The sequence below is a fragment of the Lytechinus variegatus genome, chromosome 4 (assembly GCF_018143015.1).
Source record: "Lytechinus variegatus isolate NC3 chromosome 4, Lvar_3.0, whole genome shotgun sequence".
Classification (NCBI taxonomy): domain Eukaryota; kingdom Metazoa; phylum Echinodermata; class Echinoidea; order Temnopleuroida; family Toxopneustidae; genus Lytechinus; species Lytechinus variegatus.
In genome coordinates, this window is record NC_054743.1 from 45,128,965 (window position 1) to 45,149,191 (window position 20,227).

The window sequence follows — 20,227 nt, forward strand, 5'->3', positions numbered from 1 at the left end:
CTCATTTCAATTTTACCTATAACATGAAAACTGGCTTGTATGCTACGTGAAGTTATTCAAGTTATTGCCGCTAATTATCATGAAATCAAAATAATCCTCACTGCTTAATAATCCTTATAGGCGTACTAAATTAAATGGGACATGAATCACTCATCAAACTCATCAATCGCCCTAAACATCCTATTTCGGTGCATATTCCGCCGTGTAGGGGGTAAAAATCTTTTGTACATGAGTTAGAGTAAACGTATAACCACTCCAGATTACCTGGAAAATCCAACACGTCGCCAAAAATGGCCACCGCAGCCTAAGAATCCATAATTCATATATTACTGTGTCTTGTAGTGGGGACAATTGAATTACAAGGACAGTTAGTGGTACAATGTACGGTGTCCAAAAATCCAAGATGGTTTCCAAAAATGGAGTCTTAAAAGCGTTTGACACAATAGATCATGAAATACTGTTATATAAGCTATCAAATTACGGTATCAGAGGGACAGCTTTACAATGGTTTAGGAGTTATCTTACTGATAGAATTCAGTTTGTTACAGTAAATGAATCAGAATCTCCAACAAGGCCAGTTTCCTGTGGAATTCCACAAGGTAGTATTCTTGGCCCTTTGTTATTTATACTTTATGTTAATGATATGAAAAATTCATCTCATGTTCTCTCATTTATTCTCTTTGCTGATGATTCCAATATTTTCTATACACATCATGATCCACATGTACTTGTGAGAACTATGAATACAGAATTTAAAAAAGTAACAAACTGGATTAAAGCCAACAAACTGTCACTGAATCTGCAAAAAACTAATTATATGCTTTTTAGTCATTTATTGAAACATCTACCGCATCAAATACTTTTAGATAATACTGAAATCAAAGAAGTGCAAACAACAAAATTCTTAGGTCTTACTATTGATAACAAGCTCACGTGGAATGCTCATATCAACAATATTTGCAAAACTGTGTCACGAAATATTGGAGTCATCAATAAGCTTAAAAACGTTCTTCCAGCACAGGCGCTATCCATGTTGTATTGTGCATTAATCCTACCGTATCTTAATTATGGAATTCTGGCATGGGGTAATGCCTCTCAAACGAGACTAAATAAAGTCTTGCTACTTCAGAAAAAAGTAATGAGAATAATATGCAATATGTCCTTTAGATCTCATACGGATGAATTGTTTCGTCAGAAACGTATCCTTAAAGTCAATGACCTGTACCGCTTGCAACTATTCCAATTCATGTAACAGCTAGATAGAAATAGTGTACCTAATGTCTTACAAAAGAAATTTATGAGAAACAATACTTTACATTCATATAATACGAGACAATCAAACGACTATCACCTACCTAAAAGTAGAACAGTATTTTCTAGCAAAACTATATTTTTCACAGGACCAAAACTCTGGAATTCTCTGGACAGAGAAATGAAAGAGGCAGCTAATCTTAACCGATTTAAATTACTCATCAAAAAATTTCTTCTGAATTCTTATTGATTCAATCAAATATTTGTGAACTTCATACTTATCCACGGTAATATTGATTATTTTAAAGTCAATATTTCATTTTGTATATAGTGTATATACATTTGTGTTACAGTGTTTATATCTATATAATTGTATAGAATTTTGCTGATTATTTTACTCTATTTGTGTCATATTACCCTTGTATAAAGTTTTAATAGGGGGTCTACATTTTACAAGCACTGCTTTTTAGTAGGCCCCTCCACTTTTTTTTCTTTTCATTGTACGTTTCAGTCCTGCATGTGTTATGCATTTTTTCATTGTAAACATGATTTATTACGAAATGTACTTTGATGATTGTGGAATATGAATTGATCAATAAATAAAAAAAAAGATAAATAAATAAATAAATAAATATGCTTATAAATGGAAATTATTGCCAATTCCAGCATGGGGAAGATTTGGTGTCTTAACCATGGTTAAGAAAAAAAACTGTTTGTGATATTAATTCTTGTTTGCATTATATCCTCACCTTCTTTGACCAACTCCACTGTTTGTCTTTGTCGCAGAGTACCTGCGCATGCGCCGTTTTTCTTGAATCACGCATTCATAATTTCGTTGGAGATCTTTGTCTGGGTGTCCATCCCTGTCTGCCACTATGCCCTCAAGCGTGATGTATATCTAATGTACATATAACATGAACAACATTAAATGGGCGTTGTGGCGTGCGCCTGTAATCCAAGCTGTGGGGAAGTTACAAATTGATGCAGAGGTTCGAGCCTTGGCCATGTCTTCCGGATGGTGACGTTAAATAATCATATTTGATTGATACACGCCTTAAAAAAACCAAATACACACATGAGCAACACATTTCGTAATTACATATTATTCACATGAAGACAGTGGGTGGTTTCAAGTCCAGTGTTGACCTTTTGGTGTTGGCGTTAGGTCAATTTTTACATGAGTATAACACCAAACATGAAATGGAGATGGTCCTGAAAAGTCACTCACAGGTTGTTGAGATATCAATAATGTTATTTTGGATCATTTTTACAAACTCAGAATAGGTTTTGGAGCTAGAGGAAGCAATCGAATTCCAACACTATACACCAACACCGGACTTGAAATCACCCAGTCAGGCATTATGACGCAATTGGGCCGGGGGGGGGGGGGGGGGGGTCGTCGTGTTCGGAACACTGCTTCACCAAAATGCACTAATCATAGATATTGATAACATGAAACAACCTCCATATAGATATGCATTCGGAGCTAGAGATAAAGCAGGAATAGAAAAAAAGGTCGCTTTTATTTGTCTGTTTTTACTTTGTATTCATTCATTTGTTTATTTTTCTTAGTTATTAAGTTATTCATCCATGTACGTAATCATTTTTTACTATATTTATTTTCATTTTTTTTACATGGGACAATGATGGGACATTACGAATGTACAGAGTGATAAGTTGCTTGGGTGGTGATAATGTGCGATCACTGAATTCAAATGAATATTTATTTTCGTGCCGAATAACGTGTTCCTCTTCTTTTCATATATACATCAATGAATTGTGAATTAAAAAATAGGCCTAGTTAATATAAGTGCAATATTAGATTGTGCTATATGGAAGCTGAAACTCCGAAAAAATGTATGGTACCTTAAACAACACAGCAGGACAAAAGTTGGATAGTTTTAAAGCAACAAACTAGCTTTTAGCGCATGCATGGTCAATATTTAAAAAAAGGACTCGGTCACCACTGTGTATGCGCAAATCTATTATTTTGAAATCAACCAAATTCTGCCGTTTTCGTCATAATTGAAGAGTTTAGTTGCAAAAGGGGTTAGGTCCACTTTGGACCATTCTGAGAAAAAACTTTTTTTTTTATTCTCACTAAAATATTGCAATATTCTTTTGAGAAACTAAATTGTCATGATGTAGTACCATATCATGTGAACATAAATTGGGTATAAAAGAAATCTACCTGTCTTCATTTTTTTGTCTATATTTAAAAAAAATATATATCATTGTGCACCTAACTCCTTTTGCAAGTAAACTAAAATGAATCCAATCTCTTTTGATTAAAAAAGTGATTTTTTGGCCACTTTCATTCACGTTTTCATTTGAATTTCAAATTGTTTTTGGTATCAGAGTGACTAAGAATTCGGAGGTTTAGAGACAGGAAAGAGTAGAATTTATGAAAAATGAACCTAAGCCCTTTTGACAAATGGGTTCTTCAGAAGAGTATAGTTTCAAAAGGGGTTAGGACCACTCCAAGAAAATATTTTTTTCCATTCTTCCATATTGCAATATTCGTATGCGAAATTGATTTTCATGATACCCTACCATGAAAGCATAAAATTGGCTATTGAAAAATCTACCCGTCTAATATTTTTTTTAAGATATTCTTTCCAAAAGATTCTGTGTGGACCCCTTTTGAAGAAAGGGTGATTTTTCTTTGGCATTTTAGTTTACTTTTTAATAAGAATTTCAACTTTTCGTTGGTACCATCTTAGAGAGCTACTAAAAATCTATATAATTATTGAGACATAAACATCAAATTTGATGAAAAATTGACCTAACCGCTTTTCCAAGTGACCTCTTCATATAGAGGGAAGGGAAAGAGTAATCTGCTGTACAAACCCTTCACTTAGTCTACAAATGTAGACCCGCATCTGCAGTGTGTGTACCTCAGTTGATACAACGAGTCTGCATAGCAGACTAGGTCTACTGAGGCTGCAGAAGTTTTGCGTGTGCTAGTCTGCGTGGAGACACACTTGCTGATCAAAGTTTCAATCAGGGTCTGTGCCTGCAGACTAGGGAAAGAGATTTTTTTTACCTCTGTCAATCATTTGTAGCTCCATCTACATGTAGCATTATGCTTTAATTGGGAATCACATGAAGACAATCAAGTGAACATTTGGTTTGAATACCTGTTTTCCGTTAAGGAAGACCCTGTCTTCATACTCGACGAGCACGACACATCGACCGTCGTCGGCCTCGCAGAGAGTGAGGTCGAAGCTACCAAAGTTTTTGCTGTAGGGCAAGGCTGGGGAAACGATGTCAGCGATCTCACGAGCATCACGAGGAGACGATGGAACAGTTCCGATTGATTTTTCCAGTTTGTTCTCTCTTGTTTTAGGAAGCGCATGGCTAACAAAAAAGGTAAATATTAAGAAAATAGAATAGTATTATTGCTGCATGTGAAGCATGCTATTAGCGGGGTGGGCTGGAACGGGTGAAACTTGGAACCTAAATCTGACTAACCAAAAAAGATTCAACAATACTATACAGTCACAATGCAGAGGCAACACAGTAGCCTGCTTCACAGAGGCCCAGCTGGTGTCAATCGACACAAATGTGACCAAGGGCGGCGGAACATGTTTTTTGTGTGGAGGTGGGGAAGGGGGGGGGGGGGGGCAAAGCCAATGAATGCACCTATAGGCTTAAGTCAAAGTGGGCATTCGGTGCAATAACTGATTTACATTAAATAGCACCCCCCCCCCCCCCGAATCAGAATGAGTACCTTAAAGCATATCAGCAGAAAAATTGTGTATCAACTGTAAGGAAATTTATCAAATATTTATTCACTCTTCTGTGTTATTCTAAAATGTGATATGAGTTGGGCCCTGTGGCTTGGTTTTGAATGGCGTGGGTAGATTAAATTGTGGAGTCAGGGGCCGCTGGACGGTTTTTTTTAAAGGGGGCTAAGCATAAAATGTTTGGGATGATCATGTAAAAAAAATGCGAACACGAGCAGAGACCCGTTCATAAAACTTAAACATAAAAACAAATCCAATAAAAGTTAATGCTACTAAATTCTGCCTTTCTGATTGGCTGGTGATGAATTTGCTCTATAAATTTGACATTTTGTTACCATTGCATAACAAGTCTTTATGGAAAGGTTCACAGGTGGTCATTTTATAGTTTTGTACACGGTTTCGGAAAATAGATATAGGGTCAGCCCTGCCCCCTGTTCCCGCGGCGACTGGGGGAAACGTCTGTTTCCATAGTCTTTTAGAACTCATATGTTTCTCATGTTAATGTTTTTTTTACAACACAACTGCTATAACGGAGGTTTGCTGGTTTAAAAACTAGTTCGTGAAAGTCCTCCCCTGGAAAAAAATCTACCTTGTATACTGAAAACAACGAAATATTTGGAAAGAAATGGCGTGTATGGCAGCGTGTCCAAAATCGCGTGTGTCCATATTTTGCGGATGGTCATTAATCAAGGAAATATTTAAGTTCTTTTAAAAAGTATTCATGGAAATACAGAACAAAAATTCGGTGACTTTGTCACCGTTTGCAGCAGTAAAAAAAATCACAACTTCTCAACAACTTGCTATAGGCCTAGACCTCTAATAACATTATGTATTAATAGCTACAGAAATATGATTAATTTGTTGCAATAAACTAGGGCCAATACTCTATATAACAGGTCTATAAGAAAATGGACACAGAAAAAAACACCTTTTAGCAAGAGAATTCGTAAAAAGATTGTGAGTGAAACGAATCCTTCAACATTTTGGAGTCCATCTGAAATAAAATGTATCACCGTTGAGCTTGAATATATGTTTCAATCTGTACAATTGTGTCCGCAGAATTGACCACACTATTTCAGAACGTTTCTCCAATGCAAGCTCGTCGATCTGAATAAAATTTTAGACTGTGATACTCGCAAAGCGTCTTGATCTACATGTAGACCTACTTCACATTTTGTCAATATTTTTTTTAGTTCACGATCTTTCCGTCAATCTCCTAGCTATTAATATTTGATTTGGTTTTGTATAAAATGTGAATATTTTGTTATGAAGTTTGCGAGCCTGATGAATAATTTGAAAAAAGTTTGGACACTCATCATCATCCAAGCAAAAAACAACATTTCTTGAATAAAAACAACATGATTGCAATTTTTGGGACTATTCTATTATTTTTACTTTTTATCTATTTATTCATTTATTTATTTATTTTTTTTGGGGGGGGTCCTATGAAATTGTTTTCTTCATTATGTTCGTAATTATCATGTTTTCTGGTGGTGTGACTTTAGTTAGCGCGTTACCTAATTTTGCGCACGGTCGAATATCTCTTAATCTTGAATGACAAAAAAAGACCCCAAAAATTATACATTACGAAATTTTCTTGAAAGAAAGGTCTTAATTTGTAAAATATTGGGAACCTCTCGGCACAATTGGTTACCTTTTGCGTCTGCTTCGAGAAAATCAGGTGGGTGTTTTATGAAAGTGATCAGTGCTGACAATTTCAGTGAAATCCTTGGTTTTGATATGCCGAGAGGCACTGGCCTCTGACTGTTACTATGGTAATTGTTGGAGAAAAGCAGCTTGTCAGTGCCGACAACTTTCATGAAACGGTCGATCTTATCGCCAGGCAGGCATCAAGAAATCGCCAGTTTGCAAGCAGAGGTCTCCAAATAATTAGTTCTTAAGGAAAGTGTGACACCATCAGAATGTATGGCATTTTTACCTCCATCTGATGCGATGGGGGTCACTTTATATTTTTGAAGCCTTCTTTTTTGTCTTTGGATTACACACACAAAAAATGAATTAAATAGTTGTAATCCTCTTCTGTTTTGTTCTCTATAATATTTCCTAATATTTTGTACTAAAAATTGATGAAATTTCGCTTGTAAATTTTTCCAAATGACTTTGTAAAATGTATCGTCCGGATACACAACCTGTCTGGACACATTATATTACCTATGTCTACTTGATTTATTTCTAAAGCTGTGTAAAACGATCGTGCGCAAATTAAGGTCACACCTTTTTATGACACTTTTTCAGCCGAGCGTGCACTAGACGATCACCATGGAATTTTGAGATCGCGATACCGGCGAAACCCTTGGCCCACTTTTTAATATCGTGTAGCGTTAGCGAATTTGATCTTGCATTCTATCTGGTATATTTTTGTATTTTGATTAATTTTGTGTTAACTGTGAGGATTTTTTTTTTGAAAATCACCTTCATGATAATTTTCAAAATATGCGCAAATTATGGTCACCCCATCATAGAGGTTTTACTTGCTTAAGTGCACAGTCAGATAAGAAGTCTTAATTAAATGTTCATGATGATTAGTAAAGATATTTCCAAAATTTTCACGCTTCAATAGATATCTAATCTAGTCTAGGAAAAAATATTTTCTCCAGATGCCCAAAATGTGGTGGATCTAGGCCTACCATTGAATATCTATAGGCTTTCTACCGAGAGAGATTTAATCGTATTCTCTTCAAGAATGCCTTGAATTACAACAGCCCAGGAAACAACAGGATAACAGCATCACGAAAGATAGATCATCGGTCACTCAAGAACTGAATCAGGAGGCCTCCAACCTAACACCTTCACCAAAGCAACAGGATTTTCGGCAGGGCCGAGCCTCAACCGCCGACCACAAAACTCTAATGGAGAACACTTACCAGGCAGTGATGTATACAATAAATCTTCTAGCACTACCCCTATCCACTACAGACCCTGTCATTCGCCAAGCACTGAGAGCCCAACACCAACAAATACTACACTTAACCTCCACAAGTCTCCACTTACTAGAAAACAACAAGGAAAACAACTAAGAATGGGAACCTTCAACTGCAGGGGGGCACAGTCTAACAATGCTTTCATATCACGTCTATTAGAAGAATTGGATATCCTATTAATTCAAGAACACTGGCTTTACCATTGGGACCTTAATGAGCTTGCTAATATCAATGATAACTTCCAAGTCTTTAGTATATCACAGCAAAATAACTCATCGTTACCACTACCAAGAAGGAGAGCAAAGGGTGGAGTAGCTACATTCATCAGAACATCAAGCTCTTGGAAAGCAACAAAAATAGAATCTCAATCACAAAGATTAATTATTACAGATCTACTCCATGAGCCATCAAACTCGCATTTAATTATCTGCAATGGATACTTTCCGTGTGATGTTGATGCCAATAGTATTTCTGAGTATCATCATATGCTCTCTACCATATCCCACATCGAAACAACTCATAAAGAGGCCTTGATTATACTTGGTGGAGATCTGAATGCTGATCTGACAAATGCATCGTGCAAGAAACCTACAAAACGTATTCTAAAGGAATTTCTGATTAGTGAGAACATGATTAACTTGTCATCTCTCCAAAATAAAAAGGAGCTGTACACCTTCCAATCAGATGATGGTTTACGACATTCATACATTGATGACTTTATAATACCTGCAAAACTAGAAAACTGCTTCTCTGACCTTCTTATTGAGCATGATGATCCTCTAAACACCTCTGACCACACACCGGTTAAAGTGACATTTTCACTACCACTTTTAGCCAATTATCAAGTAGATCATGATATACCTGATCGCATTACTGGAGGATCTGGAAAGTCTATACCATGTATACTTCGTCCTAAGATATTTTGGCATCAGTGCAGTGCAGACCAGCGGCACCATCTCTATACTCTTCCTATGGAACAAATATCAAAGAAACTTTTCTTTAATCTTCCTACAATGTGTTTGGATCCGACTAAAATTGACTTGTTGCTTGATCAACTTAGCAAAGAAATGCTGAAGGTATCACTAACTCTACCACACTCGAAGGGCCGTCAGAAAAGAAAAAGGAAAGGGAAAAGAGAGTGGACAAAAAAGGTAGAGGCATGTTATAAACAATCTCAACATTATTGGCGTCTCTGGAGGGCCAGCGGGAAACCAAAAGGCAAGGACCCTCTCTGGATCAAGCATATATACACCAAACGTCTTTTTAGAAGTAGCATCAGGCAAGCATGGAGGATGTGTCACAATAATCTCCTTTCAGAAATTGAGGATGCTAAAGGTAGCAATGACAAACTCTTCTATAGGCTTGTCAAACGCACCAAAGGATCTCGGTCCACCGACACACTGTCTTATAGGGGTACAACGTATGAAGGAGAGGCAGTTTTAGATGGCTTCAACACATATTTCTCAGATCTTGCTAAACCGGATTATATAAATGCCTCTTCTCCGCCTGAAATAGATGAAGCCTTCCCCACTCGCCCGTTCCAGGACAATCTGAATCAACCACTTCAACCCTCTACTTCAAAAGATCTAGATGAAGCTATTAACTCTCTCAAGAAACAAAAAGCTGCAGGACCTGATAATATATCTCCTGAGCATCTTATATTTCTTGGCCCAATAGCTCGGAAATTACTCCTCGCCCTCTTCAATCGATGTATATCCCTAAAGTATATTCCTGAACCTTTGAAGTCCGGCCTTATAGTCGCAGTTCATAAAGGAAAAGGAAAAGGAAAAGATGTTAAAGATCCTTCTAACTACCGAGGCATAACAGTTTCTTCAACAATTGGTAAAGTTTTGGAAATGCTCATCAAATCTCAACTAGAAATTCCACTTGCAATAAATGATGTCCCAGACCAGTTACAATTTGGATTCCAGAAAGGCAAATCTTGCCTCCTTACTGCATCCTCACTGGAATTAATAATCCAACTGAACTCTGCCAAGAAATGCACAACATATCTTGCTCTTCTTGATGCACAGAAAGCATTTGACATCGTTTGGCATAAAGGCCTATTTTCTAAGCTTCAAAACCTAGGCCTCCATGAATCTCTGTTATCTACACTGGAAGAATTCTACAATGGTAGTACCAGTAGAGTCATGTGGGAAGGAAAAGTCAGCTCTCCTTTTCAAATCCTTCAAGGTGTAAAACAGGGAAGTGTGCTCTCTCCCACCTTATATACAGTCTTCATCGATGGCCTGATCAAATCACTAAGGAATGCTTGTCTAGGATGCTCTATTAACGGTTGCTACATGGGAGTGATAGTACTAGCAGATGACGTTGCTCTTATCAGTACATGCCCTCGTGAACTCCAATCAATGCTGGACCTCACCTTCAATTATTCCTGTGCCTGGAGATATAAAATTAATCCACAAAAAAGTGCCGTAGTAGTAATAAACAAAAAAACATCAACCAGTGTAAGTTCAATCGAGTGGAAAATGGGAGGAATGACGATCAAGGAAAGCAGAGAGCACCCACACCTTGGCATAATAAAAAGCAATTGTAATATTGATCACACCAATGACATCATATCAAAGGGATATAACACCTTCTTCTCGCTTACTGGAATAAAGCAAGGAACTCTACGCCTGCTGCCACCAATATGTACTCATCTTTGGAAAATGTTCTGCATACCAAGAATGCTATATGGGATTCAGATTATCCAACTTACCAACTACATGCTGTCCCGTCTGAACAAGGCTCAATCTTTTCTTTTTAAAAGAGTGCTTGGTTTGCCAAGGAGTGCGGCTGACGAAATTGTTTATTTATTGCTAGATATCCTTCCAATGGATAAGCGAATCGACTATGAAATTCTTCTCTTACTTGGGCAATATGCAAGCCTTTCAGACGAGCGCACTGAAAGAAGAATCCTATTGAATGGTATAGCAAACAATACACCATTGGTAAGACGCTGGATAAAAATTCTCAATAGTTATGAGCTTCCAAGTCTCACTAACATCCTTAGAGAGCGCATTCCATATAAAGTATGGAAGAAGCTAGCAATGGGAAAAATTTATAAACAACACTATGCAGCCCTTGAAATTGCAGTTGCTAAAAAATCTTCTCTAAGTCTATGGTCGGGCATGACCCAACGTAATAAAAAGAATTATTACCCAAAGCAAGTCTCCAGCCCTCTCTTGAGGGAAGCTATATCCATCAGAGCTCAATTATCCTGCAGTACATACCCAACGAATAGAAGATTATTCTCTCTGAATCAAAGTACCACAACGTAATGCAAGTTCTGCCACTCCGAAGTGGAAAGCGTTGTACATTTTGTTGGAGAATGCCCAGCGTTTAGCACACACAGGAAAACACTTCTACACTTAATAAAAGAAGACGAGGAACTGCAGTATTTTTCTGTGTATTTCAATGATCAAGAACCTCAACAATTTACCGCTTCCGTCCTGTTTCTACCTGACGTCGAATTAGCAGATTCCTCCAGAAACGACCTTAACCTACTTGTCTTAAATTTCTTGCATAAGATTCACCTCTCTCGATCTACCTTACTCTCACGTCAAAATATGTAACGCTACCATTAACGCAGTATCAAACTGCGGATCTCCGATACAGCGGAGGAAGGATACAGAAGAAGTTAGGCCTTAAAAATATTTAGGCCTAGTTCAAGGCCTATCTCCTCTCAATCTCACCATTGCTTTATTTGTGGTCTAGACCTTCTATTATTCGATCTATCTCTAGATGTAACTTTTTTCTGTTGTATTCAACTCACCTACTGTAATTAGCCGATGTGGAAGATAAAAATCCTCTCTGCTGGTCCCCCGCCCTGTTCGACATTTTCTTGCTTCTCGTAAGAGACGCTCTGTTGTCCTTGCCATTCGGAGATGCTTCCTCGTTGTCCATCTGAAAAGCAGCACTCCGACATCCAAATTTACCTTCTCTACCCGGCGACGTTTTGTCACTATCGAGGGTTTCACGACTTATTCGCCGTCGAATCCGCGACGGAGAGAATGGATTTTGTAATGGCATTTTGAGATATTTCTTGTCAAGCTCGACTAACAATAATCCCAATAAGCAATATTTTTCTCGCGGCTATATAGCGAGTGTGAGTGGTGATGCGTTGCTGTAGCAACCATTCAGCGCAATAAGTCACGCGGACAAAATGTGACGTCATATCTTTGCCTGGTGACGCAGTATTTCGCAGACGATCAAAGGAAATGGGAGAAACTGAGACGGGTGTTGTTTCTTTCTTGCCGCCAAATAGACATGACATTGCATTTTGATCTTATGAATTGCTGCCAGAAGCACAGAATGGGCCTTTGGAATGTCTAAGCCCGGATAAAGAATAAACAAAGTAGAACTAAGGGTCAAAAGCAGAAAGCACATTGTGACAGACAAATTCACGGGCATTTCACATATTATTACTCAAATAATTATGAAAAAAGAACGCGCACAAGTTGCGCGATAAACCCATCGCACCATCATTTTATCATTATGACGTCATGTTTTTTGTCAATATGATGTCATAATACTTATTTTTGTATGTTGTTTATATGGAAAATAGTGGATGAGCTTTGGCGCGTAATAATATTTTATACATGTTTGGCATTTGCTACGCGCAGTGATGTTATTCGCGCGCCTTTTGTGATATTTGCAAACACGTGGCATTGAGGTGTGTGGAAAGCAATAAATATTATTAGGAATGAGATTTTAATCTGATACTGAATTTTTTAGCACGATCGTACGACCATGTTTGCAAGTGTTTGGCTCGGTGGTAAGTTCAGTTTTTATGTTGGTTTCTCTTATTCAGTGTATACGGGCCTCACTACGAGGGGGGGGGGAGGTAGGTGTTCAAATGTCGAGACATTGCGGAGATTAAAAAAGTAATATTTCGATCTGGATTTCTCAAAAGTGTTGAGGCATGTATTATGATGGGGTGTCCAAACTTCGCGCACTTTTCAGAAATATTCGTCAGGCTTAATTTTGTCCTCAAATTATTCATAATTTATACAAAACCAATTCAAGAAATAGTTACCACATTGACGGCAAGATCGTAAATTATAAAATCATGGACGAAAATGTAAAGTAGGTCACGGGGTTTCGCCGGTATCGCGATCTCAAAATTCTATTCCGATCGGCGAATGCGGGCTGTGCTGGAAAACCGTTCAGAAAAAGTGTGACCTAACTTCGCGCACCAAAGCTTTTGTGGAGATTTAAACAAAGACTCAAGCTCAAAAAGTGAAATATTTATATCAGATTGATGGCAAAATGCTATGGAATCGGTTAGTACCATATTTAACTCACATTTTTTATGATTTCTGCTTGCAAAATGGTGATATCGTGATGCTTGTTGATTTCTTCAAAACGGGCGCCAGCGGTGACAAATTTGCCGATCTTTTGCCAATATTTTCATGAATACTGAACTCATCCTAAAGAAACTTTCACCGAAGGGTAATTTCAGGTCGCTTTTCACGTTGATGATGTCAGATTTTATGGATATTGGCTAGTTTTGGAGATAATGACCGTCCGCGAAGTTTGGACACGCGCGAAGTTTGGACTCACTGCCATACATAACACTAGTAATCGTCGTATTTGTGAGTAATCTATTTGTCCTTTGAATGCATTCTGATATTATGTTATAAATTGATTAATGGAATATTGATCAAGAACAGTTCTTTAAATTTCCGCCCCACCCCTTCTATCTTCTCATTCTCTCGTTATTGTGTCCTTGCTCCAGGAACGGACTATCAACTCATCAACCTAAACTGCATGCTTGTAAATGTAATGGATCTTCTTCGGAAAAAATGCAATATCGATGATGAAGATGGTAAGCTAGTTGAGCTGATTATTGTTTACGTCATGGTACCGTATGGGCACTATTAGTACCGTAAGGGCACTAGTATTCAACCCGGCAGAATTCAAAGATTTTGACATATTCCCGAAAATATTTAGAACTTGGGAATTTATCTTTATTTCATACCTTTGTTGTTTTCAGGGTTATCTGTTGTCGGTATTTTCTTTATCAATCTGTCAACTGTATGCGCGTAGGATCGAATTATGTGGCGATGGCCTTTTGCTCTGAAAGTGAAGTATTCAACCTAGTGAGGAAAGACAGCAAATCTCAAAAGGGCTTAGATTGCTAAATAAGATCTAGATCTATGTAAGTCTCTGGCTTTGATTAATTCCCTTTTTGGTCTCATCTCAAATGGCCTAGTCCATAGTCGGATGGGACGAGGGCAGATTGAGAGACAGGGCCATCTTTCATCGCTAGGTTGAATACTAGTGCAGACGGGTTGAATACTAGTGCCAACAATCATCGTCGTAAAATTCGATCGCCCGCGCACAGTCGACTGGTTGAAGAAAAAAATAACGGAAAAAGAATAATCAGCATTTGCTCTTAGAAATAAGACGGGTCTGAAATTCAGGTAAATTCTGTATTTCTACATTTTTGAGGAAACCCTCCAAATGGGTTGAATACTAGTGCCCTTACGGTATCTATAGTTAGTGGGCTGGGGGTTTTCGGGTGGTTGGCTACATTTACAATTTGATCTTAATTGGACAGCCTGAACCAGCTGACCACCCCTCCTCACCTCTGGGCCCATGATGATCTGTTCAGGGGGTGGTTGTCATCATTCCTTTTTTTTTTTAGATTTGGGAACTCATTTTCGCCAGAAGGAAAAGAGGTAAACATTTGTGTTGGCTCCTGACAAACAGGAAGAGAATCCCCCCCCCAAAAAAAAAACAACTAAAAAAAAAATTATACATGAAAAAAAAACAGAAATGAAATAAGATAAATAAATGAATAAATAAATTAGTAAATATATAAATGGGGTTAACTTTAAATTTTAGAGATATACACAAGAAAAAAATTAAGTTGCCCTTAAACAAACATCAATAATTTCCAACCAATGCAAGCTTTTAGTATATTTGTACATGAGTGTGTAGGTAATTTTATAAGCTACCCTCTGACATGTCTGAATAAATGTTGTTAACATATTTTGCGTCATGCCTCAGTGAGCACCGTCAGAAGGCAAAAAATGTCACTTTTCAAAAGTCACAAGTCAAATATCATGACTTTGATTCTTACTGGAACTAATTCCACATTCTTATCATGAAAAATCGTCAGAAGGCTTGTAAAAAGTACTTTCTGAAATACGACAAAACTTTTTTGACTAAATTTCATGGTTGAATAAACACAAGTCCAAATTTGCAATATTTTGATTTTTTTACACATTTATATCAGTAAGAATGAAAGAATTATGATGACGGTTATTTTGGGAAGAGTATCTTCAACAATATTCTTCGTTTCACGGTTCAATGAACATTTATTGAAAACCAAAAAATACGATTTTCAAATATCATAGGCAAGTATTGTTTCATTTTGGTAACTGAAAATGATCTTTTCTCAACTTCTTCGTTATGTTCACGACCATTTAACATGCTTCAATGATTCAAAGGCGTTTAATTAAACATTCACGCTTGAATGAACATGTGGAATGTGATACTCTTTTTTGCGTTATTGGGAAAATGCAATTCGTAACTATGGATATCTGTTAAAAACCTCATTTCATAGTTCATTTGATTTTATTTTTATGAAAATCCCGATGTTTAATGCATCAGTGAGCACACGATATTCGAAAATTATGCAAATGAGAAGAAACTTCAAAGCTTTGGCCCCACTCTGTGCCGTGTTGAATAGTTATTTTGGTGTGCGCGCCTTTTGGATAGTGTTACTCCGAAGCCATGTGCGAAGTTTCATGAAATAACTGTTGGCAGAAGTAGCAAAACCGTCCATGAAACAAACCCTCATTTCATATTTGTGAAAATTTTGACTTCTTCTCTCCTAGACTTGAGTACATTATTGGTGCATATGTTTAAGAATAAGTACCCCCTCATTCAATATGGTGGAACTTTTTTTCAAGGCTGTCTTTAGCAATGTCATTAAGAAGTAACGTTTATCAACCTATGGGCAAAATTCTGTAAAAAAAAAATGAAATCGATATGTATATTCATGGATGAGCGAGCACGCATCAAAGTGGGAAAATTTGTATTTTCAATGTCACAGACTCATTTTAAAGGGTAATAAAGTGAATGTTGAGGGCAAATTCGGGTTCAACTGTTTTTGTTTTATCATCCATCATTTTTATCACCACACACTTTACGAACTTAAAACATTTTCATGGTTGAGCGAGCACATTCGAAAACTTAGGAATGAATACCCTATACAGCATAAATGTATTCTTTTCGTAACAATTTCTCATGAGCAGTTTAATTTATGGGCAAATTAGTGGTGGACTCAGAATTTTAAAATGGGGGGGAGTCTTAATCGGGGTAGCCACCAACATCTTCAAATTTTAACATGATCTAGCAAGTTGTAAAGGATACTACCATAACCCCCTATGATGATACGTCACAGTACAAGGGCCGCGGAACAGTTTTCAGAGTGGAGGGTGGGAGCTGACCATGCAAAAAATCACAATCGTATGATCATTTTTACATTTTTGTACATGCTTTTTGAAAAAAGTGGGGGGGCTGATGCCACCCCCCCCCCCCGCTTCCCTGGCCCCTGCAATGTAATGTGCTCACTCAAACATGAACATAATATATCAAAATTGTGTGCCGAGTGGCTAAATGATGGATAGTAAGCCAGTATAACACCATATAACTCACCTAAAAAAAAACTTTTGTCCAACATTGTATTTGCACAATCTGAAACAAGACTCTTTTGACTTTCAAAAATGGTCATTTTTAATTCAATCTTTGATCAATCTCATATTTCCCCAGGAGTTGCCTAATGAGTGTAGAAAACCACTTACTCTAAAAAATGAAGTGCTAATAGTGACTGCACTTCGGAGTGCTGATTTGTCTAGTGCAAATTTGAACTAGACAAATCAGCACTCCGAAGTGCAGTCACTAGACACGCTCTTTAAGCATGTTAAGAGCTAAAGTAGCACTTCTTTTTTAGAGTGAAAAATATCATATCTCAAAATAATTCCGTTCAAAATAGTTACAGCAATTAGATTTAGAGGGGACTTACTTTTTTTGTTGTGTATAGATAAATAAATTTAACTAGTATATCATTAAACATTGTTTCGTTTCTAGTTTTGTTAGATCTAGCCGATGAAGAAGGGTTGTTGAAAAGTCTACCAGATTACAGTACGAGGGTGAACACCAAGCACCTGCTGAAACCTAGAGCTACGTATGTACCGATCAAGATTGAACGTAAGTATTTTCCACTCATTTTTTTAACTCAACGCTCACAAGACAGATATAAGTACAACGCAGGGCTTATTGATTTGCCTATGGTTTTAATGTGATTGTATCCTTTGAGTGATGAAGACAACTATTACACTAAAATCGTATTAGTTTATGTAGGTCCCCTATTTGGCTTCCTTCAGGTGATGAGAGCAATACCCTCAAAGTCTTTTTAGAATCCTTTGTAATATGGTATCGTGTCGGTGATTGTCTTGAAATCGTGCTGGAATCTTATGTGAGGGTTTCTTTTATATGCACGCAATGAGATGAGATGTAAACATATCCCCCACCCCACTGGCCAAAAAAAAAATTGAAGCACCCCTTGGTTTAATTATGACGAAATAAAATGTGAATGGGGGATCGACTCGAGGAACACAACGATGACTCATCATGCTCCAAAAGCCATTGAGTTTTTATACCCGTGGCCGTGGGGGTAATTATATTTATAGTTAGACGTCGTTAACCGATTGGGGACCTCCACCCCCCACCCCTCCCGAAAGGCCTAGCTATATGGCCATGTATTTTTTTCCATTTTATTTCATGATTATAGCCATAACGGTGGCGTAAAATATTTTCTCTTAGGTGACGAAAACGATGCAGTCAAACCATATGAACCTTATGTACAGCAGCTAAAGGAGAATGCTGAATTTATGAGTAAGATGACTTTATTCTTGGCTTATATACGTGTACCTTATATTTTTTTAAGTATGTAAATCACATTTTCAATTTTTTATAATTTCAAATTGAATTCTGTCTCATTTTGACTTGTCTTTATATGCTTTTCATGGCCAAATATATCACAACAGTATAATTTTTATCGCAACTGTTGAGGCATCGATATGTATTCGGTGATATGTCTCATGAATGCACAAGCCTTTACGCGCTGGAAAAAATATAATTCATCTCACCCTTTTGAAATACACAATTTAAACAGGAATAAATCTTATTTCATTTAATGCTTGGCTGTGTGATAACAAGTCCCCCAAAGCCCTAAGTTTGAAAAGTTTGATTGATGAGTTCATGTTTCTTCCAATTATAAATCAGCTAGAATCCAGGAAAGTATAGGCCTATTTTGCTAAATAAATGGCTCCACTGCCGGATCCGGGGAGGGGGGGGGGGCAAAGCTGGCCCCGTCCCTCCCTTCGAGAGACACAATTAAAATTTGTAATGTAAAATGCCGTTAAGACAGAAGTGTGCCCCCTTGAAGGAAAAAAAAAACCGTGATTCTACTTTTTTCAAAAATGTGTCGTTTGTCTTTCTTTAGATACCCTTCTGGCTCAGTATCGAAAGAAAGAGCTGCCAAATCAGGGAAAGAAAGAGAAGAACGCTAGTGGACGTAATCGTGCTTCGACATCGTCGAGCTCGACACCCCGAGCAACGACGAGTGCGTCCAAGATGAAGAGTAAAAAGGGTGGCACCACATCGAGAGCCGGAAAGGCCTCAAGATAGATCACTGACCGTGTGGTCACAGCCATCAGAAGCAAAGATTTGCGCCTGTTGATACACCGTTTCAAGAATGGCTATCGTATGAGTCTTACCCCAGAACATCCACTGGAAAAATCTAGCGCAATATTTTGAAAATTGATTTCCTTGTCTTTTCTAAAGTACCACAATAAAGTAAGAATCGTTTGATTTCCTTGTCTATTACTATAAAACAAACAATGACAATTATGGCTTAATTTTGAACAGAAAAACATTTAGTGATTTCCAAAGATTGTTAATTATACATATATATCTATCAAATATTATGTTTTTTTTTTAGTTTTTACAATTATGGGGGCGTAGTAGGCAAATAAAAGACTCAATGACCCGAATTCACAAAGGTGGTTTTGAAACCCCCGGTCAAGTCCATGTTTTATGCAGATTTCCTTTACAAAATAATTACGCTTATTTTACCACGTATCTTAAAACACATGTCCAATGCTGATGCGCGCTTCTCTCACAGTGCGCCAAATTGATGCCTGTTGCCGTGATAATTCTTATCCACGCTATTTTTTCATGAGTCCACTGTTTTCCGAAATTGGACTCATGAATAAAACAGCATGGTAACAGGCTAGGCGTAAATTCGGCGCACTGTGACAAAAGCTCGCATCATTGAACATTTTTTATATACACGCGTCCGATACGCGCTAAATTAAGCGTAATTTATACAGAAAATCTGCATAAACCATGGATTCAACCGTGTGTTTTCAAAACCACCTTGTGAATTCGCGCCAATGAGATCACAGACTGTGTGCTCTCAATCAATCAGAAGCAAGGATTTGCGCCTGTTGACAGGCATACACCGTTTCAAGAAAGACTCTCGTGTTAGTCTTACCCTCAACAACTACTGGAAAGTGCAATATTTGAAAGTGAAAATATGTTGTTCCTTCTTTTAAAAAAAACATATAATAAGAATCGTTTGATTTCCTTCTCATAATATAAAACAAAAAACCGACGATTTAATATGTCTGATTGTATTTTAATGACAGACAGGTTAAGTCGTCCTTCCATGCCTTCGTTACTTTCCAAAGCTTGGCATATGGCATATTGTGGTTTCTTATTTTTTTTTTAATTATGGAGGGCGTAGTTGGCAAATCGATAAGCCCAAAAATGCTTTTTATGGGTGCAACCATCCCCCTGCTCACAAGGATATCAACGCCTCTTATCATGATTATCACTTGCCAATCTGAATGGCCTGGATTGGAAAATGCCTGGAAATGCAAGGAAAAAGAATAGTAACAGAGGGTGGCACCTGGCATTTTGGAAGAGGTAAAAAGCTAGGCCTGGAGTAAATGTAACGTCACTTTCTGTGCTCAATTGAATAAAATGTAAACATAGAATTACGGAACGAGATATCTTTATCACTGTGTCTTTATTTACCTCTTTTATGCTGTTTTGGATGATCTCTTCTGGGGGTGTTCAAGATATTTTTCGTATATTACGAGCAATTCTACGAATGGCTGGAAACTATTTCTTGGCCGGTGCTTAATCTGATTCTCAGTACTTTTGATTCCACTCGGGCAAAATTCAAATCCATATAAT

General features: G+C 37.4%; 2 protein-coding genes across 2 annotated transcripts; both read left to right on the top strand.

Moving 5' to 3' along the window:
• The first annotated feature begins 8,040 nt into the window (after window positions 1-8,040).
• On the top strand, window positions 8,041-13,712 carry LOC121413016. Its single transcript, XM_041605780.1, has 2 exons — window positions 8,041-10,107; window positions 13,686-13,712. The coding sequence occupies exons 1-2, from the start codon at window positions 8,041-8,043 to the stop codon at window positions 13,710-13,712; spliced, it is 2,094 nt and encodes a 697-aa protein (XP_041461714.1).
• LOC121412713 lies at window positions 13,657-18,793 on the top strand. The gene is made up of 4 exons (XM_041605487.1): window positions 13,657-13,775; window positions 17,051-17,170; window positions 17,786-17,857; window positions 18,468-18,793. Exons 1-4 carry the CDS (start codon window positions 13,718-13,720, stop codon window positions 18,650-18,652), a joined length of 435 nt encoding a protein of 144 aa, XP_041461421.1. The 5' UTR covers window positions 13,657-13,717; the 3' UTR covers window positions 18,653-18,793.
• Window positions 18,794-20,227: the final 1,434 nt, after the last annotated feature.